The 19515-nt window shown below is 35.8% G+C and overlaps 1 protein-coding gene across 3 annotated transcripts in view; it reads right to left on the bottom strand.

Moving 5' to 3' along the window:
* Nucleotides 1–19515, bottom strand: part of CIP2A (cellular inhibitor of PP2A) — a 33922-nt gene that overhangs the window by 2803 nt on the left and 11604 nt on the right. For 2 of the 3 annotated variants that reach the window (XM_040484436.1, XM_040484438.1), the window contains 12 exons: nucleotides 17914–17989; nucleotides 15854–16072; nucleotides 14420–14579; nucleotides 12776–12917; nucleotides 11572–11671; nucleotides 9966–10084; nucleotides 6699–6894; nucleotides 5916–5990; nucleotides 5709–5819; nucleotides 3207–3403; nucleotides 930–1043; nucleotides 602–684 (listed from right to left, as the gene is read on the bottom strand). In XM_040484436.1, coding sequence (XP_040340370.1) covers nucleotides 602–684; nucleotides 930–1043; nucleotides 3207–3403; nucleotides 5709–5819; nucleotides 5916–5990; nucleotides 6699–6894; nucleotides 9966–10084; nucleotides 11572–11671; nucleotides 12776–12917; nucleotides 14420–14579; nucleotides 15854–16072; nucleotides 17914–17989 — 1592 coding nt within the window. The remainder of the gene's footprint in view (nucleotides 1–601; nucleotides 685–929; nucleotides 1044–3206; nucleotides 3404–5708; nucleotides 5820–5915; nucleotides 5991–6698; nucleotides 6895–9965; nucleotides 10085–11571; nucleotides 11672–12775; nucleotides 12918–14419; nucleotides 14580–15853; nucleotides 16073–17913; nucleotides 17990–19515) is intronic. The other variant, XM_040484437.1, reaches the window with a different exon arrangement.

Below are 19515 nucleotides of genomic sequence, written 5' to 3' on the forward strand. Positions count from 1 at the left end.
CTGTCTCTCTCTGTCCCAAAAATAAATAAACGTTGAAAAAAAAAATTAAAACAAAAAAATAAAAATAAAAAATAAAAAACACCACCTAACTCTTCCCCTATGCCAGTATTAAACAAAAAATGCCAAATCTCCATGTCTTTCCTTTTTCCTCTGTTCCTATTATAATGGGAAGAGAGATGGAGAAAAGTATGAAAATTATATAGGCAGATGTCTGTATTCTAAGGCAAGTGAGTTAGAACAAAAATGTTTTTTTGTGGATTTCAGAGCTACTACTATTGAGAAGCTGGTAACTAAAAATTACCTAGCACTGCCACCTGCTGTTACATTCTTTTAAAACTCATTTCAAAAAGAATCCTTTCCTTAACTCCCAGATTAAAAAAAATATATATTGCCTTTTCAATTTAACCAGTCTAACTAAACTGCTCTGTAAAATGTTATGGCAAGAAAAGGGGAGCTGTTTAAAATGTGATTTAATGTTTAAAACAATGAGAGAAGTAGAAAATAATGAAAAAGCAAAATAAAAACCATTCATGCTTTGATTTTTCTTCCAACACAAGATATGTTAAAATATAGACAATTTATTAAATAAGAAGCTACTTACTTGCTAGCTTACATTCTCTGTCTACTAGTTGGTTCTGTACTTCTTTTCTCTGTTCTTCTTTCTCTATTAATTGGGCAATAGTCCTGAAGTTATAAAAATATAGAAGAAAACATCAAGGAAATATTTCATTTCTTTTTCTCTCCAAAAAGTATTTTATGAGACAGTTAATAAGAATAATAATCACCTTCACATTTTGCCAAAAATGTATTTTATATCTAAAATAAGTTATAATTCTATTAATTTATCTGTAAAAATAATGTTCTATATAAAGGGAATCATTGTTTTTGAAAAATCCAAAATAATTAGAATTAAGAACTAGGGATTTTACTTTTCATTTTGTTGCTTGAATGACTCATTCAACTTTTTCACTGTCTCAATTTGTTTATTTAGAGAATCACATGTGATCTGTAAATCTTTATTCTTCTTTTCGGTGGTTTCATTCCTGAAAAGACAAGATGAGTTGATATTTTTATGGAGGAAAACATATGATGAGGAAAACACTGTGTGTCCTTTTATTATTACTTCAAATCAAACTGCATACACTGAAGGAAAGAAGAGGAATGTTATGAACAAGCAAGACACGAAGAAAGAATAGTAACTCAAAAAGATATTAAAGATATGTTTTGGGCGATGTTGGAGGTAATATTTACTATGAAAAGAAAATATGCAGGGCATTTACCTCATATTTATGGATATAGAGCTTTATTTTACAGATAACATTGCCTTACATAATTTGCTATATAGTTATCTTTATGGTTAGGTCCAGAAATTTTTTAAAAACTTCTCTAAAACGATGAAGTCTATTAAAACATAAAACTTAAGTCTGCCATCATTAGCCTCTTGGGCATAATATATGTTTAATTAAAAATGTCAAATTAACAAAGTGGTTGAGGACACAAAACTTCTCTGGTCTCTTTAGAGCTCTGCATCTAATAGTCCTGCTTATTTTACCTGCAAAGTAAACACAGAAATACTTTCTAAAGTGATACTTTGACACCCAAATATCTTAAGTATAAAATGTCCTTTTCACGTCATTAAGTACAAAATAGTGGCACTGGGCAAATCTGGCCAGAAGTATTTTATTTGTCCCACACAGTTTTAAAATTTTGAATTTGGGGGCACCTGGGTGGCTAAGTCAATTAAGTGTCTGACTCCTGGTTTTGGCTTACATCATTATCTCACACTTCTTGAGTTCCAGCCTTGCTTCAGGCTCTGCACTCATAGCACAGAGCCTGCTCGGGATTTTCTCTCTCTCCCTCTCTTTCTGCCCATCCCCTGTTCACATACTCCATTTCTCTCCCAAAATAAGTAAACTTAAAAAAAATAAAATTCTAAATTTGAATGCCTTTAGGTAGTCTCTACCATTATAAATGATCTTTCCCCAGCCAGCTTCATTATTTGTTACCCATATGGCCCTTTAAGGCAGGAGTTTTACCTCTTGGCCCCTTACTCACTATCTGAACATCAGCAGTTCCTGGAAACCACGTATTTCTCTGGGACCACTGCTTACTTTTTCTCACACCCTGACTTAACAACAATAGTCCACTCTGTCAGGGCTGCCTAAAACAATCAAACTTTGGAGCAAGTTGTTGGGAGAAAATATCCCATTTGGGATATTTTAGCATCACAAATTTTCTAGATGCTATACATTTTCTACATTTCATTTTAGCTGATGGGCAAATGAGCACATGGACCTTGCAGAGTTAAGATTTTCTGTATCTCTGTATTAATAGCGTAGACAAAACATTTTTTCAAATCTTACCAATCTTAAAATATAAGTTAAAACAAAGAACACATTAACCAGAATGTTTTAATTTTTATTGTTTGGTAGAAAACACATAACTGTTCCTGGTCTTCCTTATATTTCAGAAGTTTTAAAACTGACCTAAAAGATAGAAAATTTCAACAGAGGAGGAAAACACAATCTCACATTTTGTTAGTGGGCATGTAAGTTATTGTAGCCTTTTTGGAAGGAAACTTGGCAATCCATCAAAAATTTGAAGACACATACCCTTTAACCAACAATTCACCTATAAGAATTTATTCCACATATATAGTCATACATATAAGTAAACCATATTCAACAACATTAAGAAGAAATGCTGACAACAAATTAAGCAATGATTTAAACACTAACATCCGAGTTTCCATGCTATTAGGCTGAATACTATGCAATATTCAACACATTTGATCTGCAGAAATGGCCCATTAAATGGTTCAACTTATTACAAACTGTGGTAACTATGTACTGTTTCAGACCCTAGGGATTTGTCAGACTCGACTTTGTCAGACAAAGCAGACTCAACTTGTTCTTGTGGTGCTAACATCTCAGATGACTAATGACTGCATGAACACATGAAAAAAGTACAGTCAACTGGAAAAAAAAACAAAGAGACCTGAATTGTTTCTGACTTGGACCCAGAGTTTGAGTAAGCAATACTTCATTTACCTGTGATGTAAGTTTCCTGCCAATTACTTAACTTATGGAATTATCAGAACATAGGAATGCTTACAAAAGGATTTTAGGACCACAGGAAAAAAAAAAATGTTGTGTGTTCATTCTAGATTCTAACTTTACACAGAAATATTTACTTTATTCATTTACCTCTGAACAAGTTCCATGTAGGATTTTGTGAGTATTTCATGTTCTTCAGCCACAGACTCTAATTTTCTATTATGTTGGAAGAGATGCTCAATATCACTCTGGGCTCTTTCTGATTCAACCTGTTGTGCCTTCAGCAACACACCAAGCTCTTCATTTTTTCTCTCAACTTCTCTCAACATACCAGCAAGTGTCCGTGCCTAAAAACAAACAAAACAGAACAGAGGCTTTTCTACCATGTATATAATATGCTCAGTTTCTACAATTTAAAAGGTTTACCAAATATCTAATAGGCTAGCATCTATTGGGTTATATAAAGTTTTATTAGTCACACATACTTATTATTTAACTAGTTCTAACAAATCTGACACTGTTATAGTTTTTTACTTAATAGATTGTTCTGACCAGAACAATCTTGGTATGGTCAGATTCACAGAAATGAACACAATTATAACAGCATGAAGGTAGCTCTACACACATTACTCAATTAAAAGGGTAAGTGTGCTCCTTGGGGCTAGCCATCAACTCCAAACCATAAAATTTATACAAATCAGTTTTCTCCATTTTAGGTAGGAATTAAGAATAAGATCTTAACCATATCACAGATGTTTAAGAAAACACTTAAAATCAGCACAGAGAATACAATCTAAATTTAATATGAAAGTATTTGTGACATGAAACATTAAAGAAACAGAAAACTAGAATGAGAAGTGAACTCTCCCCACCATTCATTAGCCTGAGAAATACTCTTATTTTGAAATGCCAGATAAAAACCTAAGCCCTTCTATATTTTTATGACAGTCTATAAAACAGTTAATACCCCATTATTATTTTTATAAGTCTTTCCAGTAAAATGAGTAAAACATTAAATTCTCCAATAAAATGCAAGACATGTTCAACAGATATAGAATGTAAGAATGCGCTATGGGAAGGGAGAGGACAAAATGATTTTAATATCACTAATTTTCTTATTGGAATTTATGATAAATTCAACATGCTATTAGTCAAGACAAATGAATCTATGTCAAAAGAAAAGGAAAGCATATGGTTATATTTATTCATATTTTTAAAAATATCTGTACTTAAGACTGTAAAGGTATTCTATGTGTCATTGATTTTAATGCTTCTCTCAAAAGTCAAATACTTTATTATAATTCATTACAAATGATATCAAACTGTTGAGATACCATTTGTGTCTGTTAGGAAATTTCATACTACTGCAGTAAGTTCTTACTCCTGATGATGCACACAGCACAATATCGAACTTTCTGAGCACCTGAGTATGGTGCTTGCTGGGGCCGGGAGATAAAACAGTCTCTGACATCAAGGATCGAGGTGGGGTTATACAATTTTCACAAGTGTGGGAAGAAGAGGACCAGAGAAAGCTTCCTAAGAAATGGAGGTAAACTAAAACCTGAAGGATTATTAGGAGTTAGGCAGAGAAAGAGGAAAAGTGTTCCAGACATGGCAGAGCAAGTAAAAAGACAGGGAGACCTAAGAGTATGCCAAGTAACTGCAAAGTAACAGAACTGCGTAAGAAACTGCAAAGTAATCTAATATAGCTGACTGCAGAAAATGCACAGAAATGCCAGGAGATGCGGAATGAGTTAGAATCCTTGTGTGCCAAACTAAGGAATTTAAACTTTCTTCTGAGTAAAATGGATAGCTACTGCAGAGTATTTAGCACAGAAGCAATAAAATCAGATTACAGCCTCAGGGCTCACTGTGGAGGAAGAAGGGAGAGTGGAACAAAATACAAGACAGATGACTTGGGATGCATGGGGAGGGTGGTTGAGAAGAGGGCTCCAGCCTGAAGGTAGGAAGTATAGGCTCTGCTATGTTTTCATATAAAAAAATGAAGGATTTGACCTGTAGCAAATAGTGGCAAGAACAGAAACAAGGCAGAAAAAAGTAATATTTAGAAGGTAGAATCAACTGGATTTGGTAAAGGACTCCTTACAGAAGGTAACTGTGTGACTTCCAGGTTTCTTGTCTGGAAAACCCTTCAGAACAACATACAAAAAAGAATAAATTTTTAAAAAGGTTGCTGAGTTCAGGACTGGTTATACAGAATGGGAAGTATTTGCTATTTTTTAAACAGAGCTATATAGGAAGCATTTACTACTGAGCAAAAAGGATCTTGGCTCAGCACATAAAATTGGCGGCATTAACATTCTGGTAATGACTGGAACCATAGACTACCTAATAACAGCAAAGGGCTTAGAACATAACATGGGGAAAAGCCAGTATTTTAGGGTTGAGTGGAGAAAAAGAAATTCATAAAGGATACAGAAAAAGAATATCCATTAATTCAGAAAGAAAACCAGAAGTTGACGTTGTGACCAAAATTAAACAGGGGAGGGTTTCAAGATGGAGGGAATAGTCGTGTCAAATGCTGAGAACGGTTTACTTCAAATACAGGAACAAAAATAGAATCACAGTTTTGTACATGTACTACTTAATTTATTTTTCCACTTATCAGCTAGATCTTTGTATTGTCCACACCTCGGTCTCAGCTTGAGTTCTTTGGCAGCGGTACTGAGCAATCAGCCGATCAGCCTGGGCCAAGGCTAGAGCTTTTGCTTCCAAAAGATCTTGTAGCCTACTTTCTTTGGACTATAAGAAAACATACCATCAATCTTTATCACCTCCCAGAAAACACCTTTAATAAAGCTTAACAGTTACATATAGTTAAAACAAGCTTGTACTCACAGCTAATGTGGACAGTTTCATTTCATATACATCCATTATGTCAGATATTCTCACATCATTAATCTGATCCTTTACCTAAGTTTTAACAGTCAAAAATCAGAAAGCTTTCACATTCAACAAAATAAAAAAAATAAATGTCTGTGAAACTAAATCATTAAAATTTAATGAGTAACAATGTAAAAAAATACGAATGTCCTATCAGGTGGTTCACAAACATTTCACTAACCTGATTATTGCAGAAGAGTATCTGGGTAGGATTTGATATGCTTGTGGGATATATTTCTTAGATGGGAGGTAACAGAGGGGTAAGGGTGGGCTGCCCGGGGAAGACTAGGGGGAAAAATGATTGCTGTGCTAAAATGTTATAATTTTATGGCTAATGTTTTTCTTTCTTTCCAAACTTTCTAGAATATTGTTATTTTCATATTAAAAGAAAGGTTTCGGGATGCCTGGGTGGCTCAATCAGTTAAGCGTCTGACTTCGGCTCAGGTCATGATCTCATGGTTCGTGGTTCTGAGCCCCGCATGGGGCTCTGTGCTGACAGCTTAGAGCCTGGAGCCTGCTTCAGATTCTGTGTCTCCCTCTCTCTCTCTGCCCCTCCCCTGCTCATGCTCTATTTCTGTCTCAAAAATAAATAAACGTTAAAAAAAAAAAAATTAAAAGATAAGTTTCATTGCTCAAATTTGCATCTAAAGTTGCTTAAATAAATATTATAATCAGGGCTGATATTTAGTTGGTATGTACCACGCAGAATCCCATTTATAACGGCTATTTGCCACTCACCACCATTCCAGCCTGTAGTTTCTCTATTAATTCCTCAATGTTCAATCCAGGAACTCTAGCTTTCAAAAGTGGAGGAGTTAAACATTTTACCGATCTTGGAACACTGTGATTTAATGATTGCAAGGGCATTCTCCTGGGCATGTGTTCTGTTTCCTGTTGTCTATAGGCATTGTTTGCTGCTATGCTTTCTCCAAGTCTGAATTGGAATCAAAAAGAAAAACAAATGATTACAAAAAATAGAGCAAAAGGCAAAGTTAGTATAGAATTAGGGAATCTCTAGAATGGATCTTTTTGGGAATATAAGCCTTCACATGTTTTTGAAATAATCTTGGAGTTTATGATGAAGCCAAATTTTGGAAAATATCCTAAAAATTTGCCAGAAGAAACTCTTTTCTAGTTACAACCCCTTATAATGACAATTCCACCTCTGGTTTGGAGGCACTTGAACTGGTCTTTGAGTGTGGATTAATTGTAAAAATTAAGTACAGTGATATTGCTATTGGTAAGAACATCCTTCTTACCATGGACAACATCACCTGTCCTTTACCTATGTCCTTCAGTCTTGCCCTTTCTCGTCAGTACTTTCTCACCAACCTGACTATTCTGCCCCTTCTACTTACCATATCTTGTTCCTGCCTCAGGGCCTTTGTATGAGCTGTTCCTTTACCAGATCTGCATAGACTTGGCTCCTTCTTATCATCAGGTCTCAGTTCAAATTCACTTCCTCAGAAAGGCCCCTCCATCCACAGTGAAGTGCACATTATGAAACTTAATTTTTTAAACTTGTATCCCAACTAGAATGTAAACCACATGACAGTGGCTCCTGGTCTAATTTACTGCAGTATCAAAAATGCCTATTAGAGGGGTGCCTGGGTGGCTTAGTCGGTTAAGCGGCCAACTTCGGCTCAGGTCATGATCTCGCAGTCCATGAGTTTGAGCCCCGCGTCGGGCTCTGTGCTGACAGCTCAGAGCCTGGAGCCTGTTTCAGATTCTGTGTCTCCCTCTCTCTGACCCTCCCCTGTTCATGCTCTGTCTCTCCCTGTCTCAAAAATAAATAAAACGTTAAAAAAAAAATTAAAAAAAAAATGCCTATTAGAGGGCCTGCACATTGCTGGCCCTCACCAGATGTTTGTTAAATGTCTAAATAAAACAAACATACACCAAAAACCTACTTATGTACCCACCCACCCAGCATATGAATTCACCTTATTAAACTAAGATGATGTAAACAAAGGCAAAAACAGACATAAATAAAACAAATGAATACCTTAAACAGTGTCAAAAGAGAAACATAGACAACACCAGTAAGAATGGGGCAGCCAAGATATAAAGTGGTAGATTTCACATACAGAGACAGAGGATAAGACTCCCACTTTCAGTGAAGCTGAAGCTTTCCATTCTGAAACACAGGGGCTTTCCTTTATATCAGATTACCAAAGTTGGAGCAACCAAGCCACCACAAAATGAAGCAGCTTCACAGACCACTTTTTAAAAAAAATTTTTTTAACGTTTATTTATTTTTCAGAGAGAGAGAGAGAGAGAGAGAGAGACAGAGAGAGAGACAGAGCTTGAGGGGAAGGGCCAGAGAGAGTGGGAGACAACAGAATCTGAAGCAGGCTCCAGGCTCTGAGCTGTCACTCCAGAGCCTGATGTGGGGCTCGAACTCACAAACCGTGAGATCATGACCTGAGCCGAAGTCAGACGCTTAACCGACTGAACCACCCAGGCGCCCCCAGACCACTTCTATCTTTAAATTGAGAAGCTCTCTATTTGTCCATTTATTTGTTTAAAAATATTCACTATAAAATGAAGACAATTTTGATTATGTGGTCTTGTTCTCCATAGTTCTTAATCTCTTAATTTAGGATTACTTAAATTATTAATTCTGAAAAATGAGTTTGCTAAATTAGTTAAATAGCAGAGGTTAGCAAACTTTTTAAAAGACAATGCAGTAAGTATCTTAGGCTTAATAGTTACAACTACCTAATCCTGATGTCATAGCATGAATGTAGACACAGAAAATACAGATAATATGAAAATGAATGGGTATGTTCTTGTTGCAATAGAACTTTATTTACAGCCTGCCTGCTGGCTATAGTTTTCAGAACGCCAGCATACAGGAATGTCTTACCTGCTTATCAACTTGCTTCAGTTTATTCAAACCACTTTTGCAAATTCATTTATACTAGCCACTTAAATGTTTTTTTTTAAGTTTATTTATTTTTGAAAGAGAGAAAGTGAGTGAGCAGGAGAGGGGCAGAGAGGGAAAGAGAGACAATCCCAAGCAGGCACTGCACTGACAGTGCAGATGTGGGGCTTGAACTAATGAACTGTAAGATCATGACCTGAGCTGAGACCAAGAGTCATATGCTTAACCGACTGAGCCACCAAGGTGCCCCAAGCCCCTTAAATTTTTTAAAATTAAGGTAGACACAACTGGACATTTGGTTAACCATTTAGTTTACAGAGAGTCCAAAAATCTCAATTTTTTTCAAACATAACAGCAAATACTCTCTTAATGTTTGAAATTAATGAGTATAGCCTGGCCATTATCTATTCCACTTTCTGAAAAAAAGCACAGGATTTTTCTTTAGGAACACTACCACCGCACCCAACCTTTCAGTCCACATAGTTCTTTACGGCTGAACCCTTGGTATCTGTAAAACAATCCAGATCTGGTCAATGAGAGTGATGCTTAGACTTATCATTTATACAACTGGGAAAGTTCTTTGTTTTCTTTTCTGTTTTGTTTTTGTTGATAGTTTTTTAGTCCTAAACGCTATGTTCTTTATTAAGTGTTTAATCCTTTAGAGCAGGTTCTCATCATATCCTCTGGCAATTCTGTGGTTACCTACAACCCTTAAGCTGAGGAAGTTTTTCCTCAAATCTAACCTAAATGTCTTTTTACCTTTTTTTTTTTTTAAGTACAGCTGACACAGGGAAACTTGTTCTATCTTGTAAGAAATAAACTGATAGGATGTAAAGCATGGTTCAGAAGCTGCTATGTTAATAGAGCAACTGAGAGACAGAGAGGCATAGTGCCTGGATAAAATATTTAACCACCTAAATGTAGTTTTTCCCTGAGTATACACCTGGTCTTTTCAGTTACTGGAATCAAGTTTTCTTTTAATCACTTGAAAAATTACTGACTGTTACAATGTCTTTAATTCACAAATTTTCTAATCTATCTGTATTGAGGACTACCAAAGAAACATAGCAGGATAGTCTAGAACCACGAGAGATATACCGCAAATGACTACAACTCACACTAAGGCAGGAAAATCTGGCAGTGGAGCAGCTTCCAATAGTATTCCCAATCCACACTGTACTTGTTCTCTATTATCTGATGTTAAAGCAAAAGCCAAGGGTGTAATCAGGCGTGGATCCTAAGTAAATCAGAAACCAGAAAACAAGAAGCAGAAAGAATAATGTCAGGCTTTTTAGAGCAAGATGAGTAAATAGAGCTAAATCATAAAATAATTCTAGGCAAATTGTGAACAGTTTCTACCTGATGTTCGAATGTATTTATTAGCCTTTACCTAGTTATAGTTATCTACACAGTCAATATGAACACTAGCTTTAAAAATTTCTGGCAAAAGTTTTGAATGGTTTTGTTGTGCCTATGAAAATCATATTTTCAATATTTGGATGAATTTAAAATATCATCCATAGCTGACTGATTTTTGAATTTTGTTTGTCCAGCTACCCTTAAAAAAAAAAAATCTGGCTATAAGAAATAATAACTAATCATTTCCAAGTAAGAATAAAATTCAAACTAAAAAAATTCTAATTTAGTAACTGAAATATTTATACTTCAAGCATAAGTCTTTCATGCCAGCAAGTATTTTTTATTAGTACTGTAAGCCCCAAATAATTTATTCTGAAAAACATCTCCTAAAGGACATAAAAATCAGTTTGATTCAATTTTTAAGGTGTTAACAGAGAAAAATACTAAAATATGAATCCTTTATAATTATCCACATTTTACTATGTTGAGTGTCTTGTAAGTACTCAGTTACAATTGAAGGCCACAGAACCATGTTAAGAGCTGGGCTTTATCTCCATAACCTTCATGGTAACTCTTTGTAACTGCTCCTATGGAGAGGGATCATTATTTTCATTCTGTAGTTACGGAAACTGGAGTTCAGAGAAGTGAAATAACTTGCTCAAGTCCTCAAGTCCACACTAATAAATGGTGGAGTCAACATCTGAACTCCATCTCTTAAGCATTATGCTCTCAGAGTGTGTAAGTGGCACCTGTGTAAGGTTTCAGTTTTGGCTTCTATACAGGCCCCGGAGCCATCTTTGTTAAATCATTATAGTAACTTAACTCACACATGTAAGTCAGGTTTTGTGGCTATCAAGGTAAACATTTAGAGCTCTTATTCAGCTACTACTATCATCAAAATTTTTGAGTTAGCTATTTTCTGCACACCCTCTCTCGTCCTGTTATCATTCACAATCAAGTCCTTTTCTTCCAGATGTGTCCTTTATCCTCTTAATATCCTACCTCATCAACGCCAACCAAAACCAAAACTCCAAAACAAATACCACCCCCTCTTCACTGCAATACTAGTAGAAATAAACAAACATGAAGTAGGACACAAGAAAGGAAAAAGGCTGAGGAAGCACTACTATCATAAACAGCCCATACATTAGAATCAGAAGCATTTATGTTCAATTTCTGCAAAACTATGTAAAATCACCATATACTGGGAACATTACAGCTACTTAAGACAACTAACAATTGTCTTCTGATGGCCAATTCTAAGAGAAACATTTTCTAAAGATTAAGAATATTAAAACAGAAAATCACACATTAGGAAGCATTTATGTATGAATAAACTTCAATATTTGAAGAGTTTAAACTCACCTGCAGGATTTTGTAGAAGCTTACTTCCATGCCAGGAACCAATGGTTTAAGCTTGTTCATCAAATCAAGAGTTTTCAAAACTACATCAGCAGCAAGTTTGCTTTAAAAATAAGTCATATTTCAATTAGATAACTAAAAAACTGCTTAGAGATTGATTTCTGTCATAATTCTAAGAATATTCTGAAAAACCAACACTTTTGTTTCTAAACCTCAGGAAGATGAAGTATTTTATTTATTTATTTTGAGAGAGAGAAAACCCAAGGAGGCCCTGCATGCTGAGTCCGACATAGGCTTGATCTCATGAACTGCGAGATCATAACTTGAGCCGAAATCAAGAGTTGGACGCTTAACCAACTGAGCCACCTAGGCGTACCAAAGTATTGTTTCTTTTGGGAAGTAAAAATACAATAGAGACCAGCATCCTTATAACCCAAGTCCAAAAAAACAAATTGGCATTAATAGCCTAAGTTTAGACAGTGTTTGTTTTTCTAAACTCAAATACCAGCATGCTTCAATTTTCTGCTCCAAATTACTAGTAGCATTGACAACATGACCTATTTAATTCTTAGCTCTGTCATTGGAATATCAACAATAAAGGGCAACCTTAAGTGGTGTAGAATACCTAATATTTACCAATACACTAAACCATGTTTTCAGCCTTGTACCACAAGGCAGTATAAAAAAGTAAAAAAAGGTAATCCTTGTCCTTGAGGATCACAAATTATTGACAATTTCAACATGGAAATCAGAACAAATCAGTATGTAGCATTTAGCAGGTCCTCACTAAAGACTTGTTAATGGACTTAATTCATGAGGGAGGAGGGGGATAAAATAATCTCATCACTATCAGAGAAAATCCACCTTTAAATGAAAGTCCTGACATGCCAGTGAAAAGAACAACCTTTGTAAGTACAAAAACTACTAATTTCCTCATAATAAAAAAAAATGACTGTTTTTCCATGCTTTTTGGTTAAAATGAACATAAAAATAATTCCTGAGGCAATGTCAAAAAAGCCTCCTAAAAAGGAGTATAAAAGACCCTTAGATAATAACAAATTAAAATAACACAAAATGAACAATGGAAAACAAATCACATGTTAAGATTATCCTTTCTTTAGAAGCATATAAACTATGAATTGAATGTTTTTAAAATTATGAAAAAAACTTTCGTTAATTCTGTGCCATTTGGATTTCATATACGCACCACAAATCAGAATCTGCTACCTTTGTTCCAAACCCCAGATCAATCTTGCCATATGTAAATTGTTGTTCTATCAGAGTGGTACATTTGACAGTAGTCAGAATTTTTGCAACATGCATTTTTAGAGTATCATCTCCACACAGAGGTAAGTTTTGTTAAGGAATACAAACAAAAAATTTTCAAAAAACCGCTTATATTTGTATAGCACTTTATAGTATTTAGAGTGATTTCATACAAAGTATCTTGTCACTCCACTTCCATACAATTATTATTAGCTCAATGGCAGATTAGGAAACTAGACCTCAGAGAATTTAAGTGACTGGTAAGTGGCAAGAGATGGGACTGAGACCAAAAGTCTGTTACTCTGCCGGATGTTAGTATTAGCAGGTTATCACAATGGTTCAATATTTGCTGAACCAAGGAAAGTTATTTTTTCCTATTTTGTATACTACAAGTTAATTTGAATATCTATATTAAAAAGGGGTCGGCTTTGGCTCAGAATAGTACCAGTTTTGAGGTTTGCATATAACAGCTATCTCTAGGATCAAGCAACATAATCATGTGTCTCTACAGCAGTGATTTTCAACTTTGGCTGCATGTTAGAATCACCTGGGCAGTTTGAACAATCAATCACAACACCTCCCCCTTCCCACCCCCCCCAGGGTTTCACATTACTCCAATTAAATTAGAATTGCTGGAAGGAAGTAAGGTTCAGGTGTATTTTTAAAACATTCTCCAGGTAATTCTAACACATAGCCAGGGCTGGGAATTACTGCGGTAAAGAAAAATTAAGAAGCAGCAGCTCAGAGAAGAGAGTAAACAGATGTGGAATTTGCTCTAGGGCAGGACAAAGTTGAGCAAATTCTTGTTGCTCTGAGATATAAAAAAGAAAACCTGACCAGGTATAATATAAGAGATATGGTTTAGATATAATGGCTCCTTATTGATAATAGAAAGCATTAATGAAATATTTTAAAAATGGAACTTGGGCTTCATATGGACATAGAATCAGCTGATCTAAAAGAAAACAGCTAGCACAAGGAAAGACCTAAGAAAAATGCATGCAATATGGAAGTTAGGCAGTGACATTAACTGAACTCAAGCTTTTCTTTTTTAGAAATAAATGAATTTGTCTTGACAACATTTGTCTTTTTTATAACCAAGTGTGATGTCATCTTTATTAAAACATTCCTAGAGACTTTAATTTTCAGTAAAAATTATAATATAAACTAAACTATAATGACTCTACTGATGTTTGTTTATTCTCTGATTTGCTGCTACCAACGGTGGCACCACAAATCGCCCAGGGACAGCAATTAGCACTAGAGTAACAGAGCGGTTCTGTTACTTTAGAATATATCTCCTAATCTCAAATTATGATAAAAATGTCCAAATTAAGTTTAAAAAGTATTCTAAAAATATTATTTAGTTCAAAAGTTTTACAAAGAAAAATAAGGAAAAAATAAAGTCTGGATAACTTTTTTCACACTCTTTATTGAGGATTAGTTCTATAGTTTAAACTTCAGTAATTCTGAATAGATGCAAGCATGAGAAATGACAAAATTACAAATAAAGACAAAAATGCAGTAAATGTGATGCTAGAAAAAAATGAGCGGTTAGTTTCCATGTTTTAACAGCAAAGGATATTTAACAAAACTTCAGTGGCCTTGACCATTCTTTCGCATTTTTTTCTTAGTAAAGCTTCATTTAGATTTTGTTCTGTGAATTGAAGTTGATCAAGGATTGTAGGCAGTAGAAGGGTCACAAATCGGTCAGCTGAGGAGCAGTTAGCAGTATCTACAACATCCTGGAGAATTAACCACCACCAATGATTAAAAATCAAAATAAAGATGGAATAAAGAACACAGAGCTAGTCATCACTGAGCTGCAACACTCTCATCACATTTCTTATAATTACTTCAATAGTTGATTGACCTGTGTCTCCTATTTAAAATCTACCCAGTTTTGATGGCTATGACTTTTTTCTTAAATGGAACAGTAAGGCTTGGGGTTATTCAACTGTAAACAAGACTTAAAAAAAATTTTTTTTTTAAATGTTTATTCTTGAGAGAAAGAATGAGTGGGGGAGGGACTGGGAGAGAGAGAATCCCAAGCAGGCTCCAGGCTTTGAGCTGTCAGCATAGAGCCTGATGAGGGGCTTGAACTCATGAACCACAAGATCATGACCTGAGCTAAAGTCGGATGCTTAACCAACGGAGCCACCCAGGTGCCCTTCAACTACAAAGAAGACTTTTAACTAGACTGTATCTGTGATTTCAAAACAAGAATCCTGAATTTGCCAAGTGAAATTACATAATTAAATAACAATCACTGGTCTTAATACTTTACAACCATAAATAATTCCCATCAAGGATCTTGAAAGGCTTTTTAAAACGCTAAAACTGATTAACGGTCAAGACCAACATAAAACAGAAAGAATAATTTGTGCATAATCTCTGAAAAATATATTTAATCACTCATATACATTTTTGTTTGTGCCTAGGATCCAGTCATGAAGGGAAACACTCCAGGAAGATACTGTGTTAGGCAGAATGGCATAAAAACAGGGAAAACAGTAGAGAATGCTAAATGACCTAGATAGTAGAAACTACCAGAATGTAATAGCCTCTACAGAAAGAATTTTTGTCTGTATCCTAAGTGCCTCGCATTGTATGGCATGTTCCACTCCATCTGAGTGACTGAATCCAATGTTCTTATATTAATCCACTCAAAGGATAATAAAGATGGTCAACAGTATCCACTGAGACGGAGAAGCTGAATGTTACTACTGCAAAAAACATAGTCATACAACAATAAACCACACAAATCTCAGCTAATACCTTTACTTATTACACTGAAAGGAATACATATAAGTTATTCAGTGTGAAAAAAGAAAACAGTAATGTGCCTGACTTTGCCCAAAAAAAGGAAATTTTGTAGGTCAATGGTAGGGAGCTTGTTACTTGAAAAGTTTTCATAAAGTATATAAACACTTTGAAATTTACTGTGAATATTTTTGAAAGTAAACTGTTCACTGAGAATCATAAAAATGAAGAGGCATTTTGGTTATCATTATATTACCTCAAATATTTCCTTGAACAAGTCCAAAGCTAAAATAGAACAGTTTTCTGATCCATCCAGAGGTTGGCTTGACCAACGAAGTAGAGCCACAGTAGGATCTAAACATTTAGAACGGCTTCCCAGAATGGTGTTGCCAGATGGAGACTGCTCAAATATCATCTGAGTGAGCACATGGCGCAGCTGAGTCACTGAACAGAAGGCAAGAAGTAATTCTAAAACCTGTGCAATATAAAGTCTTCGTTAAATGTCAATTTCATTGGCCTGTAATGCACAAAGCAACCAAATGATGAAGTTGAAAATGACATATTTTTAAAGAAAATATTCTAAAACAAAAATTAAAAACAGCTTCCAATTTTTTTTACTATTCTTTTTCTTTCTTTCTTTTTTATTCGTTGGTGCAAAAAGGTGATTTTATTAAAGCAGGGGGACATGTGTGCAAGCAGGGGAGGGACAGAGGGAGAGGGGAGAGAAAGAATCCTAAGCAGGCTCCATACTGGGAGTGAGATCATTACCTGAACCGAAATCTAGAGCCAGACACTTAATTGACTGAGCCACCCAAGCTCCCTGAAATGACCATACTTTTAAGACAGCACTGTATTAATCAGGAGATCATATGCTATGGTTTGGTTTGACACTGTACTGTGTTCCAGTCCATCCTTACGACAGTATTGCACTGTTTTAACTATTACAGCTTTACATTAAGTCTTAACATCTGGTAGTGTTAGAAATCCTCCAACTGTGTTCACTTTTTCCAGGATGGCCCTAGTTATTTTTGGACTTTTGTATATCCATGTGAATTTTATAATTAGCTTCCCAATTTCCATATACACCAAAGACAAAAAGAAATATAAAAACAAAAAAACCCACTAAAGCCTGCTATGATTTTGCAAGTGTTCTAATCTATGAACTTAGTATATCTGTATTATTTAGGTCTTTTATAGCTCTCAATGTTTTGAATTTTTTTAAAATATTTATTTTTGAGACAGACAGAGCACAAGTGGGGGAGGGGCAGAGAGAGAGGGAGACAGAATCTGAAGCAGGCTCCAGGCTCTGAGCTGCCAGCACAGAGCCTAACACAGGGCTTGAACTCACAAACCATGAGTTCATGACCTGAGTTGAAGTCAGACGCTTAACCTAGTAAGCCACCCACGCGCCCCTATCTCTCAATGTTTTATAATTTCAGAGTAGAGACCTTGTGTGCGTTGTGTTGAATTTATCCCCTAAGCATCTGATGTTTTAAAAAATCAGAAAATAGGAGTGCATGGGTGGCTCAGTTAAGTGTTCCACTCCTGATTTCAGCTCAGGTGATGATCTGTTTGTGAGATTGAGCCCCATGTCAGGATCTGTGCTGATAGCATGGAGCCTGCTTGGGATTCTTTCGCTTTCCTTCTCTTTGCCCCTCCCTGGCTCACACACAGGTGTGTGCGCTCTTTCTCCCAAAATAAACAAATAAACATTTAAAAAAAAAAACCCAGGAAATCGTGTCATTTTTAAAGCTGCATTTTCTATGTAATGTTTTGTACATGTCTTTTTTTTTTTTATTTTTAATTTTTTTTTTCCAACGTTTTTATTTATTTTTGGGACAGAGAGAGACAGAGCATGAACGGGGGAGGGGCAGAGAGAGGGAGACACAGAATCTGAAACAGGCTCCAGGCTCTGAGCCATCAGCCCAGAGCCTGACGCAGGGCTCGAACTCCCGGACCGCGAGATCGTGACCTGGCTGAAGTCGGACGCTTAACCGACTGCGCCACCCAGGCGCCCCTGCACATGTCTTTTGATGAGCTTATGGATATGTCTCTCTTAGCTATGTAGCTTAGGAGTGGAAACGCAGTGTCACGAGGTGTATGCATATTCACTAGGCACCGTGAAACAATTTTCCAAGGGGAATGTACCAGTGAATGAAGATTTGAGGGTTCTAGGGTATTGGTAATGCTCTATTTTCTGATCTAGGTAATAGTTATATGACTGTGTTCAGTTTGTAAAACTTCAGAGCTGCACATTTTTTTCTGCACATTACAGTTTTCAAAAATTTAAAACAAAAAAGTTATGTTTTTACACACCTTTGAAGAAGAATCAGGATCCTTTCCATTAAGAAGACCTAATACTTGATTGAGACATGAAGAAAAGTGCTCATACCTAGTTTAAAATAAAAATATACATCAAATGATAAATATGAAATTGATACATCAAAAAGGATTTATATACAAGACAAATATAAAATTTAAGTGATTTCTTTCATCTATTTATTTTGAGCTTCTAATATAGAACAATCTTTGCAAAATTTATACTTGAATGATACATCCTGTATTTGGGAGAATGACTCTGTCGGAGAGCAATGGTTACATGACTGCTGCAAAGAGTTCAATTAGTCCTTCACAATGGTTATATGACTGTGTTCACTTTGTAAAACTTCAGAGCTGTGCAGTTAAGATTTTTCTGCACGTTACAGTTTTCAAAAGTTTAAATATTCAAAAGAATAAAGGCAGGCAGAACATATTATGTAATGTAAAATGCAACATTATAATGGAGAAATGTATAGGATGCTGGGAGGATGAGTATCAAACCCATACTTGCTGTGGTAGGCCAGATCAGCTGAGGTTTCCCAGACTTGAGTCTCAAAAAACAAACAGGAATTAGACATCAGAAGGGGAAAGTATTCCAACCTTCCAGCAGAAGTACTTCAGAGGGAATAGCACATGGTTACACAAAAGGCATTTCTAGCAAGTTGGGGATTCTATTTATCGTCTGAAATGCTTAGACAAAAGTACCTACAAAAATGTAAAGACACAGGGATAAGAGCTTACCAGAGACCAGATTTTTGATGGCTATGCTGGGAACCTGGATATTTACCTTGAATGCAATGGGAGATCACACACTTTAGCATTTTATTTTTTTTAATGTTTATTCATTTTTGAGAGAGCGAGTGAGCGAGCGTAGGGGACGGGCAGAGAGAAAGAGAGACACAGAATCTGAAGCAGGTTCGACACGGGGCTCAAACTCACGAACCGTGAGATCATGACCTGAGCCAAAGTCAGATGCTTAACCAACTGAGCCACCCAGGCGCCCCAAGAACACAGACTTTAAAGGGGACATATGGTTGAAGGAAAGTTGAATATAAGTAAAGGGAGGCAATAGAATGGGACACACTGAAGAGACAAGACACTTGAAAAAGAGGACAGAATGAGAGTTAATGCACAGAATAACAAGATGTGTGTTTATGAGCGAAACAGAATGACACCAAATAAGAATTGGTATAAACACAAGTAAATTGGTTCAGGAGCAAAAATTTGAAACAATTCCAATCAGGTAGGATTCAGGTTGTTGTTGCTGTTGTTCCGTGAAACAAAGATAAGGTCATCTTCTGAGTGAAAAGTGTCAAGAGGAAAGTAGTAAATATTTGAAAGACCACTGTAGATGGGGTGCCTGGGTGGCTCAGGTGGTTACACATCTGACTTCTGCTCAGGTCGTGATCTTGCAGTTTGTGGGTTCAAGTCCCATGTCAGGCTCTGTGCTCACAGCTCAGAGCCTGGAGCCTGGTCCAGATTCTGTGTCTCCCTCTCTCTCTGCGCCTCCCCTGCTCATATTCTGTCTGTCTCTCTCTCAAAAATAAACATTAAGAAAGAAAGAAAGAAAGAAAGAAAGAAAGAAAGAAAGAAAGAAAG

This window comes from Herpailurus yagouaroundi, unplaced genomic scaffold (genome assembly GCF_014898765.1).
Source record: "Herpailurus yagouaroundi ecotype Mexico unplaced genomic scaffold, PumYag 162, whole genome shotgun sequence".
In the NCBI taxonomy this organism is placed as follows: domain Eukaryota; kingdom Metazoa; phylum Chordata; class Mammalia; order Carnivora; family Felidae; genus Herpailurus; species Herpailurus yagouaroundi.